Genomic DNA, 16,037 nt, shown 5'->3' with positions numbered 1-16,037 from the left:
CCGGGGACAAATAAAGTTTTTTAAACTGAATTGAGTCAATTTATATATCCTGCCTTCATTTAACACTTTAAACTCTGAAATCTGTTCAACCTGAGCTACAAGGTTGTGAATCAATACAGAAATATAATTATAAAAGTTATATGAGTATTAATTAAATAATAAAGACCTTTCTTCATAACATTTTAATAGACAAACAGACCATACTGATCGAAAAGATTGCTAAATGTAGGAACATGAACAAAATATTACTTAACAATCTACAACTTATTGGAACAATGTAATAATGTTAGTTTCTGAGACATTATCTTTTTGTTTCATCTTCAATAGAAGTACAGTGTTTCTGTTCATCTCTGTCTGACAGCCATCTCCCTGCTCCTCCCTGCTCCTCCCTGCTCCTCTCTGCTCCTCCCTGCTCCTCCCTGCTCCTCTCTGCTCCTCCCTGCTCCTCTCTGCTCCTCCCTGCTCCTCCCTGCTCCTCTCTGCTCCCCCCTACTCCTTCCTGCTCCTCCCTGCTCCTCTCTGCTCCTCTCTGCTCCTCCCTGCTCCTCCCTACTCCTTCCTGCTCCTCCCTGCTCCTCTCTGCTCCTCTCTGCTCCTCTCTCACGCACCTGTAACTGTGTTACCTGCTGCAGGTGAACGTTAATGAAACCAAGCTGACAGTGTCATTAAGAAGCTGCAGGCTCTCAGCACGAAGATGATCGTCCTGCATTTAATATTAAATAAAGCTGTTTAATGTTGTAAATGTAATAATGTAACATATCATCTGTCCCACACTCACCTGCAGGCTCTTCATCTGTCGACTGTGTATAAATACAAGATCTGATTCTTTCTGTTTGACTGTAAATACAGACACAGGCTCAGCTGTTACAGTGTGTGTGTGTGTGTGTGTGTGTGTGTGTGTGTGTGTGTGTGTGTGTGTGTAAACAGCAGACTCACTCTCCAGTTCTTCTTTCTCAAAGTTGGTGTAGAGGGTGGAGCTGGTCTTCCCCTGGTCCAACACCGCCTCCTCATCGTTCCCCTGCAGCGACACACATCATCATCATCGTCATCATCATCATCGTCGTCATCATCGTCATCATCGTCATGCAACATCAACTTCTCTTCTGACGTGACCACATAAAGACATTTAAGTATTCTGGCAAATACTGATTTTCGTCACGTCCATTCTGATTATTTGAAAATGGTCTCAAAACTCATTGTTTACAGTATCGATACAAAAGTTTCCTTCAGTCACTCTGCTGTTCTCTGCTTCTAACCAAGAGAAGAAAAGTTCTCCTGCTGTCGTGTTACAGCTGGTTATTAGAGGCCCAGCTCCACCTGGTAATAAAGACATAAAACAACCCAATACAGGAAGTAATCACAGGGTTGATCCCAGTGTGCCACTTTGGATAAAAAGGCGTAATGTAATAATCCTCCTTCATTAAACTGTTAACGTCCCTACACTCTGCAGCTGCTGCCCGCTGCACACACGACTATCAGGCTCCGCCTCAACAGGGACCGCCACTCGTCACACTGTCACCGCTGATGGCAACAGGAAGTGCTCTGACAGCTGGACATCAGGACCGCCAGCAGGGACAGAACGGCCGAGAGACGACAGGAGGAAGACTTAAATCCAATAAACGTGATCGAGTTGAGATGATCACACACACACACACACACACACACACACACACACACACACACACACACACACACACACACACACACACACACACACACACACACACACACACACACACACACACACACACACACACACACACACACACACACAGCTGAATGTTGGCGTGTGTCAGACAGGAAGTGCAGCTCCACGCTTGTGGCAACTCTGAGCTCACAGTCTGCTGTCTGTTTGTACAGCAGCATGCTGACAGAACACACACACGCACACACGCACACATGTACACACACACACACACACACACACACACACACACACACACACACACACTCACACTCACACTCACACTCACACTCACACAGACACACACACACACACTCACACAGGAGGGCTTAAAGACACAGCTCCACTCTAAACAGTTTGTTCTTCCCTGCAGAGCCGATCAGCTGGTGGAGCTTCAGGACTGACACGACGCCTCAGTGACAAATAAACATTAAATCAGCACCAATACCCGATCAATAGTTTAGAGAAGAGACGATAACACAGATCAGATCACAGTGTTTGTGATGGCTCAGTGGAGTATTGTTGTTAAAAGTAATCAAAAGTCATACTGAAATAAAAGTAAAGACATCGTGTTAAAATATTACTTTGGTTAAAGTGAAAGTCACTCATATGAATAGTACTCAAGTAAAAGTATCTGATATTAAATATACTTAAGTATCAAAAGTACACGTAAAGATACATATATTACATGTATGTATATACTGGATACTTTAGGTCAAGCATTTCATGTTTCGTTGTTGTTTAATCCACTTGTAAAAATGTATTAAAAAAATAACAGCTCTGCTCCGATGCAGCATGTAATCTGCAAGGTAACTAGTAACTAAAGCGATGAGATAAATGTAGTGGAGTAAAAAGTAGAATATTTTCCTCCAAAATGTGAAAGTATAAAGTAGCAGAAAATAGAAAGTTGTACTAAAGTACCGCTCAGTACTACAGTAAATGTACTTATATTCCACCACTGGGTATGGGGGGGGTGTTCGTGCCCAAGGCATGATGGGTAACTGTCAAACACATGACTGAGCCTGACTTTATATCATCAGGAGGAGACGATGGCTGAGCCTGACTTTATATCATCAGGAGACGATGACTGAGCCTGACTTTATATCATCAGGAGGAGACGATGGCTGAGCCTGACTTTATATCATCAGGAGACGATGACTGAGCCTGACTTTATATCATCAGGAGGAGACGATGGCTGAGCCTGACTTTATATCATCAGGAGGAGACGATGGCTGAGCCTGACTTTATATCATCAGGAGGAGACGATGGCTGAGCCTGACTTTATATCATCAGGAGGAGACGATGACTGAGCCTGACTTTATATCATCAGGAGGAGACGATGACTGAGCCTGACTTTATATCATCAGGAGGAGATCAAACTGTCCAGAACATGTCGGACGTCCAGCTCATCTCTGCCTGGTGACCTCCGTCCCACCCCGACAGGAAGCTCCGCCCACCGCGTTCTGATGATGTCGTCAGTGTGCGATGTCCGCAGTGTTGTCCATGTGAGCTGTGAGTGACGGATCCTTCCGGTTCATCCAGTCCAAATGTAGATTTCACACTGTGTTGGACACACATTCCTTCCTTCCTGTCATCACATCTGTTATCATACCAACCAAACGCCGCGCTGACCAACAGGAAGTGGAGGATTGATCCCTCCGCTGCATCCGCTTCACTTCTTCTGCAGTATGTAGTGAGCAGAGTGAACTGATCTGAGTTCAGCAGCACACACGCTTCGTTTTACACTCCAAGATTGTCAAACTTCACTGTTGTGTTGGCATAATGATCATAATGTGAGCTGCTCTGGTCAGTGGTGTTGGTCTGTGTGTCTGTGTGTGCGTCCATGTGTGTCTGTGTGTGTGTGTCTGTGTGTGCGTGTGCGTCTGTGCGTGTGTGTGTGTGTGTGTCTGTGTGTGCGTGTGCGTCCATGTGTGTGTGTGTCTGTGTGTGTGTGTGTGTGTGTGTGTGTGTGTGTGTGTGTGTGCGTCTGTGCGTGTCTGTGTGTGTGTAATAACTACAGACACAATGAGCTGGCTGCTCCTCCTCTCATTTGAAACCCCTCCTTGTATTTAAACTGGATCTCTGAGCTGCTTCTTCTTCTGCTTTATTTATTTGTATCACTTTTTTGTGAAAGTCAAAACTGTTTGTGCTAATGGGACAGATGCTAACATGCTACCACCAACACACAGCCCAGTTTGGGAACCAATAGGACGACAGGAACAGTTAAAGCTGTCGGACCAAACAGACAACATGTGATTATTTGATCGTTGGGATTCGATGACTAATAAAACAAATCAAACCGACGTGTGATTTGATTTGTGGCTCAGTCTGTTGACAGCACAGCAGCAGAAACTGAAACTCCAGCTGACGGCCAGTCAAACAGGCACTGACGGTTGTTGTGGCTGTTAACAGGAGCAGGGACTCGACTTAACATTAAAGATGTGAGTACGTGGATACACAGACCCGGGCTGATCTAAATGTAATAAGAAGCGGCCGATGTCAAAGTTGTTGTAAAATATCTGTTGAGTGAAACATAGCTGCTAATTTCTGCACAATGACGACACCCTCGTTTAATGTTAAAGGGCAAAGTGAGCGGACGAGAGTCTCGTTAGTAGAGCCCGAACGATGCTGGATATTTGAGGCCGATGCCGATGATGGGGAGTAAAAACAGATTGTGATATCCATCTGTCAGCCAATATTGTCATTTACACAGAAGATGATGAAGATGAAGATGAAGAGCCTGTGTCCACATACGTTTTTCAGTGGTTTGCGATGAGGAGAAAAGCAGCAGCGACAGCATATTCTTTCAGAGCGCTCTGTCTTTTTACAGTCCACAGTCAGACCTAAAGTGTCTCTGTCTCACAGTTTTTCCTGTGCCTTAAAAGTCACAAACATATTTTGGATCGTCTGTTCTGTAATGAAGTGCGTCAGATATACTTCAGAACAGACCTGAGACTCGGTGTTGCCACTTAAAGTTTTAATTCAATGTATAATGGAGAGGAGTGACACATATTAAGATAATGTGAAGATCCTGATCTTAAAATGCATCGTCCCTGAATCGTATCACAGGCTGTGTCTGCACTCTGACATGTAATAGAGTATTTCCAGAGGTTGGTATTGTTACTTTTCCAGCGAGTTGTCAGATGGTTCACTGAGAGTGAGACGGTGAGTGGAGAAGGACCAGAGCAGCAGAGATAACGTGGTGCTGACATTCAGTTTAAAGAGTCTAAAAATAAAATCTGGTGATGATTCCGAGTCAAAGATCAGCTTTCAGATTTACAGTCTTCACATTCAGGAGGAGGAAACGTCTGGAGCGGTCGGATCGGCTGGTTCTGTTCAGCCTGTTCTCTCTCTTCATGATGTGTACTTGGAAGAGTTTCAAGTCACGTGGCCTTAAATAATTTAACCACAACTGACTTCCCCTCAGCGGTGATGAAGAACTCAGATCCTTAAACACTAAACTGTAGAAACACTATCCATTATTCTCTTACTGACGAATCAGCTGATTATTTTCTTAATTATTTGAATAGTTGTTTGGTCTTTGGAGAACTGTGAACTGTCGAACATGAGGGCAGCAACCAGCAATCGTGTTGATTAATCTGTTGATTATTTTCTTGATTAAATCAATCGTATTGTTTTGTCTGTAAAAAGTCATCTAAATGTGAAAAATGTCGATCAGTGTTTCGTCCTCAACCCAAAGATCTTCAGTTTACTGCTAAAGAAACAATATATTCAAAATATTCACATTTAAGAACCTGAAGTCGAACATTTGGACTTTTATTAAATTGATTATTGGTTAATCTAATAGTAATCAATGTTACTTCAGTGAAAGTCTGTAAGTTTACTAAAAACCGTGTCAATGCAGTAAAGTGATTATGATTCGTTCATTCATGATTATTCTCACATGCACTGTGACACCTGCTGCAGAGTCGAGGGTCTGTACGGACTGAAACCCACAGATGAAATGATATCTGGTGGTTTTCTTGGTCTTCTGTGACAGTAAACTGAACTTCAGCTCTGGGATTTTAAAAATCATGTCTGCATTGATATATTTTCATCATATTGACAGTTGTGTGTGTGGAGGCACCGGAGGGCTCAGCTGTCGTTGTCATCGAGCTCTCTTCCTGTCTGATTTCCTCGTGTCATGATGGACAACATGTCAGTCATGTTCTGCTTAAAACTGCTCTCATCAGATCTGAGTGTCTACTATTAAATTCATGTCAAGCTATTTTAATAATCAATCTATTCTTCTTTAAGAAAAGAAAAGTCTACATTCTCTGCTGTCGGCCTGTTAAATGTCAATGTTTTCTGGTTTCTTTCCTCGTCTCTGACAGTAAACTGAAGATCTTTGGGTTCTGGACAGAACAAAACACTTGAGGACGAAACACTGATCAACAAGACCAAACAACTGAGGGGGTTTATCAAGAATGGAGTTAGTTTCAGTCTTAGTGTTACGCCCCGACCACACTCTGATCACATGAGACAAAAAGTGTGTTTTCATACATACCAGTGACATCGCTCTGGCCACCCTCTGACTGGCAATACCTCCCCAAAAGTCTCCCATAGCTGCTCCGACCAACACACAGTCGACTCAGATCAACTCTCCTCAGAGTCCAGAAACAGAAAACGTCCAAAACAAGAGAGGGAAAGTCGTGAAACAGTGAGCAGCTGTGCAGCTCAAACACAGACCCACTATCAACACAAACGTCCAGGTCTGCCAGTCGTCCAGGTTCAGTATGCAAATACAGCCAGACTCTATGATTCGTGTATTTATAGCCCAGCGTGTTGCTTCACTGAGCGTCTGTCAGAGCGAGCAGCGAGCCTGGAAGTCTGCAAACACAGCAAGAAAAAAAGAGAAAACACAGGAGGCGGGGCCGGGCGACGCGCTCCTGCTCAGAAATGTGGATGAACATTAAAACCAGAGCAGGTCAGACTGAACACACTTCAGATCTGAGTGAGACAGTAACTCACAAGTCAAGAGCACGACGGTCTGCAGCGTGACAGTAATGACTGAATGTCTGCGATCCTCTGCCTCTGCTTGTTTCAACATTTTAAAGAATGCAGAGTTTTACATCTGCAAACGATAACAACAAGAAATAGTTTCCACTTCACTGTGAAAGCCTCTCGATTAACTTCAGCCGAGGAATTCTAATAAGAAACAACAACAAGCCACAACATGAGCACAGAGAGTTACACAAGACACACACACACACACACACACACACACACACACACACACACACACACACACACACACACACACACACACACACACACACACACACACACACACACACACACACACACACACACACACACACAGGCTCTGACAACTAACAGACCTCGACTCATAACAGGAACAGATAAAACTTTAAATGTCATCTGACAGATATTCAGGACCAGAGTTCTGCTGAGAGGACGTCTGCTGAGAGGACGTCTGCTGAGAGGACGTCCAATCAACATCTTCACTTCTGCAGCGCCTCATGTATATAACAACCTGTATAATAGTAACTTTATCAGCTGGTCTTCCACCCCGGTGACATTTTGAAAGTTTACTTTTCATGTTTCTACAAAGACATTAACATGAATCCAAAATGGTACCAGCAAAGATAAACTTGTTAACTTGTTGTTGATAGGCTACCCATGATTCCTCCATTGTGAGCAAGCTAAGCTAATGACATTACACTAAATCACTGTACCAGCCAACTATTCAGCTCGCTGCATGTTATTTTCACATATTGGCCAGTTTTCTGTATTATTATCTGGACTGTACGGACATTCCTGTGGGCCACAGTGGATCGTTTTGTAACTTATCAAGTCTCTGACAGAACCTCCACCTCAGAAACCACCAGAGATGTTGCACTGGGTGACGCTAACTTGCTAACATTAGCCAAGATACTACTGCTGCAAACTTAGCAGCTAACAGTAAGAGCAAAGAAGAGAGGACCTGAAAATATTCAGGGGATTATCTCCAGTTACCTACACTTCATTGTAGGCCAAGTTTAACATGCACAACAGTTGTTTAAATATATATCTAGTCGAGGTCCCTGCTCCAGTTCTCTGTCGGCCTCTGATCTTTTAATAATATATTAAATGACAATGTGTGTTCTATAATCAGCTTTTATCCACATGTCCAAAAACAAAACAAAAATAAAAACACGCTGCAAAGAGATTCTCATCCTGGAGGAAACACAAGATGCTGTTGTAAAGAATCACTCTGACATCCAGTGACTCGTCTTTGTGGTTTTGTGTTCAACCGGGCTGTGAAATATTGCAGTAAATTATATACATTTGAAATTCCCGATAATATGGTGGTTAAATCACAGCTGACACCATGTAGCCTGCCTTTTAAAAGACTTGATAATCGTTCAATGGCCGTCAGCGCTGAAAAGAATCCAATCACGACCTTGAAATCAAAAGTCAAATCGATTAGGATATGAAGACTCAACACGCCTACTTTATAATGAGCTTCAGCCAAATGTTAATCTGACACAACTTCACTGTTCTGCTTCACTCACAGCGCTCTCATAGCGACATTTTCAGAATAAAAGCTGTAAAAGCCAGTGTACACGACCTGCTGAGCAGCAATCAGCAGACAGACTGAGACTAGAGACGAGCTGGTGAACACAGCGGAGCGTCCAGCAGCTAAAGAGACACATTGCCCTCAGGAGGTGGAGGAGACCAAACCTGAGCAAAAACCTCAAAACTGAAAGTATAGCAAAGAGAAAAAAGAAAACTTAGAAACACGGCAGCTCGTCTGAAAATATACCTCAAACAGTAAGGTTCATATTACTGTGTATACTGTACACACACTGAAACACACACACACACACACACACACACACACACACACACACACTCTGCAGGAGGAGAAAGGATTTGTGCAAGAGCTCTGCAGACTTCAGTGTAACAGGATGAGGTTTAGTTAAAATGTCACTGCGGCAAAAAAAGAGGAATCAGTTGGAAGTCGAAGGTTCAGAACTTGTTATATATATAATATGATAATAACTTGATAATATGTGCAGAGTTCTGACTCCAGTTTGGGGGATTTTAGGCAAATAAACTCCAGAACAACAACAGTAATCTGTGCAGCTGAGAAAAGAAGAGACCAAGAGTCAAACCTCAAAGTGACGACGTGTTCACTAAACCCACAGAAGAGAAAATGAGCAGAGTGTGGGCTGATGGAGGAAGTTCAGTGTGTACTCACACCTCACAACACACAGCAGTGTCGGTGGTGGTGACCTCCTGTATGATGATGAACATTTAAAACAACCACAAAGACACCAATTATAATCAGACTGCATCAGTGATGCTGACTACAGTAAACCCAGCTACCCAACATCTGGTCCTGAAGTTTGAGAATCATCTTTAGCTCACATTACTCTTATTTCTGACTCTAAGCCTGATCAACATGCTTGTAGATGTGATTAGACTGGAGAAAGTGCGCTAAACTGTCCGAACACGAGCCTCTGGAGCTCTGAAGCGATGTGAAGCTGTGACGACGTTCACCTACAGCAGAGTGGTGGCACAGCAGCAACACTTACTGCAGTCACTTAATTACTTGGATTTTCTGCTGAAAATGAAAAACGTGCCGACGCTGTCATTACACTGTTTTTACTCTCTTTTTTGTCGCACATGCAACCGGCTCAACATTTTCATTGAACGCACCGGTGCACCTGAGAGAGAGAGGGGTGCTGTGAATCAGTTGAGGTGATCACTGCTGCAGTGGTTTCATGTGATTTAAATGAAGACAGACATGTTTTTACTACTATTTCTTGCTTACAATCATTTACACAATGTGCTATGAAATTATTATTATTTTAGAAAAAAAATCTGAGCGTTAATTATAATTAAATAGACTTTAACGATAATAATAATAATAATAATAATAATAATAATAGTTACCGCTGCTCTGCTACATGAACTGACTAAAAGGACAAAACACTACAGACCAACAGTTGTCAGCAACAAATAAATCATCAGTGTATCAGGACAACATTTATTCACATAAACAAATGAACTCATTCCAATGTTTTAAACTAGAATTCACACTAGGGGTCGAGCGGTCCGGCTTTTTCAGGGCTGATACCGATTATTAGAAATCAAGGAGACTGAAAACAGATTTGTGGGACCGATGTTCATTTACAGTAAAAATTTAACTGTGTCAAAGTTTCGGACAACAGGTGGTGGAATTAAAAAAGGACAATTTTCAGCTACTTTACTTCAGCATTTCTATTTCTGCTACTTTTTACTTCCTCTCCAATAAATCTAGTTACAAGTTACTTTGCAGATTAAGATTATTCAGTGTTTATAGGCTATGAATTGTGATGTGTGACCAATCAGACGGTGGGCGAGGACGCTGCATCAAAGCCAAAGTAGCACATTTTTTAAATGAGTTTATTTTATCAGCACTCTGAGAGAAAAATCACCGATACCGATAATCAAACTCTGAATATGAGCCTGATAATCGGTCTGATAATTTGATAACTACGACCCACCTACCATCTTTTATGTTTTATATTCCATTAAATAAAAATATTGGCACATACTGGACAACATATCTGCTAAACTTCTAAATCTGTGCAGCACAATGAAGATATCCTGACTGAGAGTCGTATCATCAACACCCTCAAACTCTCTGCAGCTTCACCCACAACTACTGTCAGCTCAACTAAAACTATTTGTGTTGAGAATAGTTTTATTTAAAAAAAACCCAAATACATCTCTGGTATTATAAGAACTGACTGTTACTGAAATATCACGAACACACACACACACACACACACGCACACACACACAGGTCACAATAATATCAGCTGTGCTCTCAGGCCCCCCGGGGAGCAGAGACAGTCGGCTCTGTTGCTCCCATATTAGGAGAACCAGCTGGGAGCAGAAACCACATCTGGACCGCTGCAGTGTTTACTGACCCGGGAACTGTGGGAAAATTCACACCAGCCAACAACACGCACGCACGCACGCACGCACGCACGCACGCACGCACGCGCGCGCACACACACACACACACACACACACACACACACACACACACACACACACACACACAGGTCGATAATAGACTTACTGGCTGTGAGATTAACCAATCAGGACGCAGCGGGCTCTCAGCACTCAGTTTAAACTGTGTTTGATATTAAAGCTGCAAAGACGTTTTCGTCATCACAACTGTTGTTATTAACATGAAGTAAAGTCGTCCAAAGTATTGAAACATCAATACTTTCTGAACCTGTCAGAGAGGAGGAAAGAAACCAGGAAATATTCACTCCAAATGATTTATCTATTATTAAAATATTTGGTGGTTAATTTAAAAGTTGTTTAAAAAAATTCCTTAAAGTTTATACTATATTTTATTTACCTCTAGTTAATCTTCTATGATGTCGAGCAGAAGGTTTTGTGCTGAAACACTTTGAAGACTAAAACTGAAAAACTGACAAATGATGTCAGATCAGCGTCTTGATCTAAACGTATGAAGTGAGCTACATGACGTGCTGATTTCTGTCTCCATTAACTGTGTGATCCATTAACACTCAGCTGGCTGTCGCTGTGCAGCTCCTCCTGCTGGTGTGGATGTCTTTAACAAAGATGTCCGACACTTTAATACTTTACCGTCCCTGGAGGCAGCGGTCAGTCATGGAGCGTTAAAAACCCCTCGGTCTGTTTCCTCTCTGCTCATGTTTTGGTTTTCTTTTGTCATTTTTGTTCTGTTTGTCCTGATTTCTCTGTTTGTCTTCACTGTTTGGCTTCAGCTGCTTATCAGAGCTGCACAAATTTGCAGATAATCCAAACTAAACACGACACTTTAACAAAACTGACTCAGCACAGAGACTGGCTGAATGAAGAGACGCAGAAAATATCCTGAATAATCCACAGCAATGCATCAAACAGACCACGCACACGCACACACGCACACACACACACGCACACGCACACGCACACGCACACGCACACACACACAGTATCACTGTTACAGCCTTCTTAGGGTTCGATAATAAGGATTTATATAGAATAAGTTTTCCAGAGCTGATGGACGTAACCAAAGAGTGAGCCTCTTTACTTCCTTCTGATCTTTGTTGAGAGCTGCACATGCTCAGTACCGATCAGATGCTCATGAGAAGGGCTGCAGTAAAAGAAGTTTTTTTATTAGTGATTAATAAGAGTGAATAAAATGACAAAAAATATGTGAAAAATGCTCGTCAAGATTTCTCAGAGCCCAAAGTGACGTCTTCAGATGTCTTCTGTTGTCCAACCAACAGACCGAAACACACAGACGCCTTATTTACTGTCAGAAACGTCAAAGAAAGGCAGCAAATCGTCACGTTTAAGAAGCTGGAACCAAAAAATGTTTCACATTGTTGTTTGAAAATTCACTGAAACGATTAAATGACTGTCAAAACAGTTGGCAACTAACTTTTTCCGATTGGAGTAATCGACTAATAATTACATGCATGAGTTTGTTGCTTCACATCTATAAACACACTGTGGTCTTGTTATGATCCATTTATCTGAGTCAAATTAAACATGGGACCAGCATTTAAAGCAGAAATGCTATTTGTGGTATCGTCACTGAACTATTCTGTGATTATTCAATTATTTGAAGATCAGCTGTTTGTGTGTACTGTAGCATATTATCACAGCACAGATTTACACTGACCTCATGTGGAAAAGACTGCTGCACACGTTTTACCAGAGCTCGGTGATAATAACGCCTGAAACAGTGAGACATCCGGTGGTGTCCCGGTTATTTCTAGGCGCCAGCTAAAACAAGGGAACATCTATTTTTTCAGACAAAACTGCAGTTGTGTGAGCAACTGGATCATTTCTAATTTAACAAATATTCCAAAAAATCATAACAGGACACTACAAAAAATATGAAAATTGACCTCAGTCTTTGTTCGATAAATACTGATTGATGAACAATTCGTGTCGGGGCAGGTTAGCATGATGAATATGGGAGGCCTGCTGAGGACGGACATCTTCTCACTTTGTTTGATCACCACCACACAGATGATGTGTCATGATACATCATGAGCTTCTCCTTCTTCTTCTGTCCCCTGCAGACTGCGTCTCCATCCTGACAGGATCCAGACTAACAGCCCACCAGAGAGGGTCGGGCCACCAGAGGACGAGTCCGCTGACGTCAGCACCAGACACCTGGGACGCCACGACAACACTAACCTGTACACACAGTACACACTGTACACACAGTACACACAGTACACCCAGTACACACTGTACACGCAGTACACACTGTACACACTGTACACACTGTACACACAGTACACACTGTACACACTGTACACACAGTACACACAGTACACACTGTACACACTGTACACGCAGTACACACTGTACACACTGTACACGCAGTACACACTGTACACACTGTACACACAGTACACACAGTACACACTGTACACCCAGTACACCCAGTACACACTGTACACACAGTACACACTGTACACACGGTACACCCAGTACACACTGTACACCCAGTACACACTGTACACACTGTACACACTGCAGCTGTGAGGGTGATTCTAGGCTTTCTGACAAAAAGCACATTCCTCATTATTTCAGTCTCCATGGACCAGCTGTCAATCAAACTCTGTGGGCGGGATCAGACAGGTGAGTGATGATCATGATGAACACCTGATCTTCACCCAGAAACCATCGAGACAGAATGACAGTGTACAGAGCGTACAGCAGGAGTAACATTATACTTGTACTCCACTACAGATTTAGTTACCAGTTACTTTCAGTAGCCAGTGAAAACCCTGTGTGTCCACATGCCTCTGATCAGGGAGATGGTCGGGCTGATAATCTACATTTTTCTGATTATTGGAAAAGATTGCTGATAAAATAAACAAATTTTAAAAAGTCCAGTTTTAGCTCTGATGCAACATCCTACGCTATCTGACTGGTAACATGTCACAATCAATAGCCTTTAAACACTAAAGAATATAAATCTGCAAAATACCTAGTTACTAAATACATCCAATAAACGTAGTGGAGAGGAAGAATAAAGTAGCAGAAAAAGGAAATACTTGAGTAAAGTACCTCAAAAAAGTAAATTGTACTTTTTACTTTTACTGCAAATAAATATCCACGATATCTGTTATCGGTCTCCTCGATTTCCAATCATCAATATCGGTCCTGAAATAGCCACATCGGTTGATTCAAACATATAAAAAGACATAAATAAGGTTATTTCTTTATTAGCTTTATTATTACCTTTTATACTTTTAATCTCAAAACATGATTTGACAACAAATCACATTTTTATTCACGCTTCACCCAAAATCCTTGAAAAATCGAAAATTTGTGCAACAATCTAAAACACCGAACTCATTGGAAAAAGTAGAAACTGTCTTTATTTAGTTTAAAAACACCAATAACTGCTGTTGGACTGAGACCCATCATCCATCCAAGTGGAGGAGGTAATCTGTTCAGTGGTTTTTGTGTAATCTTGCTGACAAACCAACTAATCTATAAACAAACAGACACGGGTGAAAACTGAACCACCTCTGCAGATGTAATATAGTAATTTTAACCTTTTGCAGATATTGATCTTCTTCATCCCCCTGGTGATTCTGTGTGAATCCAAACTGCCTCCGTGATAACTTAAAGCCATTGTTTTGTTGGAAACAAAGCTCCTGTGTTGGGTTCCTCTGTCATTGTGTATCTAATGTCTCTGTGTTCATGATGTTTGGCAGCATGACACTTAAAACCAGTCAGGTTTCCACATAATGTCACAAAACAACAGGCTGTAGATCAGGTGTGTTAAACAAATGTAGTTACACAAGAAAAACTTTGACACAGTTTCATGTCACTCTGCACAGACATGATAATAATTCATTTTTTTAAAGGACTTGTGACATATTGTCAATTTACTATGTTTTAGATTCACAGACCTGATGAACTGAGACCTTGTTGTCTCTTTAAATGTCTGAAATCTTTGAAAGCAGGATTTTATGAGACTCACTGTAAATGACTTTGACGGACCTCAGACCCTGTTGAGTTGCGGACCACCTGTCCTGACCCGTCTGACCTCACACTGCAGCTCTGATCAAACAGCCTAATAAACGCTGTATTATTGTGCAGCTGAAAGCCTTCAGAGAGCGGCCACTTCCGCCTCCATCTGCACCAAACAATAAGCTGCTCCATCAGGGCCGCTCGGCCGCCGCGTCTGCTTCACAGCTTCACACAGCTCGCATTGTTCTGAGCCCAGGCTCATTTGAATGGAGAGAGTGAAAAGCTGCACCTCAGTTTCCATGGAGCGACTACACACAGGAAGTGAGCGGTGTTACAGAGGAATCCTGCCCGCTTACAAAAACACATCTGCTAGTGATAAAGAGCGACTGCAGACCAGCAACAACACCAACAAACAGGCAGAGTCACACTCAACAGGCTGAGAGCTCAGTGCTGCTCTGCTGGACCTACAGCACCAGTACACACAGGTACACACAGGTACACACAGCACCAGTACACACAGGTACACACAGGTACACACAGCACCAGTACACACAGCACCAGTACACACAGGTACACACAGGTACACACAGCACCAGTACACACAGGTACACACAGGTACACACAGCACCAGTACACACAGGTACACACAGGTACACACAGCACCAGTACACACAGGTACACACAGCACCAGTACACACAGGTACACACAGCACCAGTACACACAGGTACACACAGCTACACACAGGACCAGTACACACAGGTACACACAGGTACACACAGGTACACACAGCACCAGTACACACAGGTACACACAGGTACACACAGGTACACACAGCACCAGTACACACAGGTACACACAGCACCAGTACACACAGGTACACACAGGTACACACAGGTACACACAGCACCAGTACACACAGGTACACACAGCACCAGTACACACAGCACCAGTACACACAAGTACACACAGCACCAGTACACACAAGTACACACAGCACCAGTACACACAAGTACACACAGCACCAGTACACACAGGTACACACAGCACCAGTACACACAGGTACACACAGGTACACACAGCACCAGTACACACAGGTACACGCAGGTACACACAGCACCAGTACACACAGGTACACACAGGTACACACAGCACCAGTACACACAGGTACACACAACACCAGTACACACAGGTACACACAGCACCAGTACACACAGGTACACACAGCACCAGTACACACAGGTACACACAGGTACAAACTAGAGAAGTGCTTCCCAAATAAATCGATGTATATCTGCCGATATATCGATATCAGAGTCTTATATTGGCACCAGCCGCAAACATTGCTAATCTTTCAGGCCCTTTCAT

At 42.7% G+C, this 16,037-nt stretch overlaps 1 protein-coding gene across 5 annotated transcripts in view; it reads right to left on the bottom strand.

Moving 5' to 3' along the window:
- The window catches only part of LOC311260161 (sodium bicarbonate cotransporter 3-like), a 51,076-nt gene that overhangs the window by 32,811 nt on the left and 2,228 nt on the right, over positions 1–16,037 (bottom strand). For 2 of the 5 annotated variants that reach the window (XM_084357685.1, XM_084357687.1), the window contains exons 1-2: positions 6,192–6,436; positions 937–1,018 (exon numbers count right to left, since the gene is read on the bottom strand). In XM_084357685.1, the coding sequence (XP_084213811.1) occupies positions 937–1,018; positions 6,192–6,248 (139 nt within the window). In that variant the 5' untranslated portion in view covers positions 6,249–6,436. Of the gene's footprint in view, positions 1–936; positions 1,019–6,191; positions 6,437–16,037 lie in introns of those variants that run through there. The other 3 variants (XM_084357686.1, XM_084357689.1, XM_084357688.1) reach the window with 2 other exon arrangements.

This window comes from Pagrus pagrus (genome assembly GCF_965226575.1).
Source record: "Pagrus pagrus genome assembly, chromosome: 7".
Taxonomy (NCBI): domain Eukaryota; kingdom Metazoa; phylum Chordata; class Actinopteri; order Spariformes; family Sparidae; genus Pagrus; species Pagrus pagrus.
This window is presented reverse-complemented; position numbering and strand designations above follow the sequence as displayed.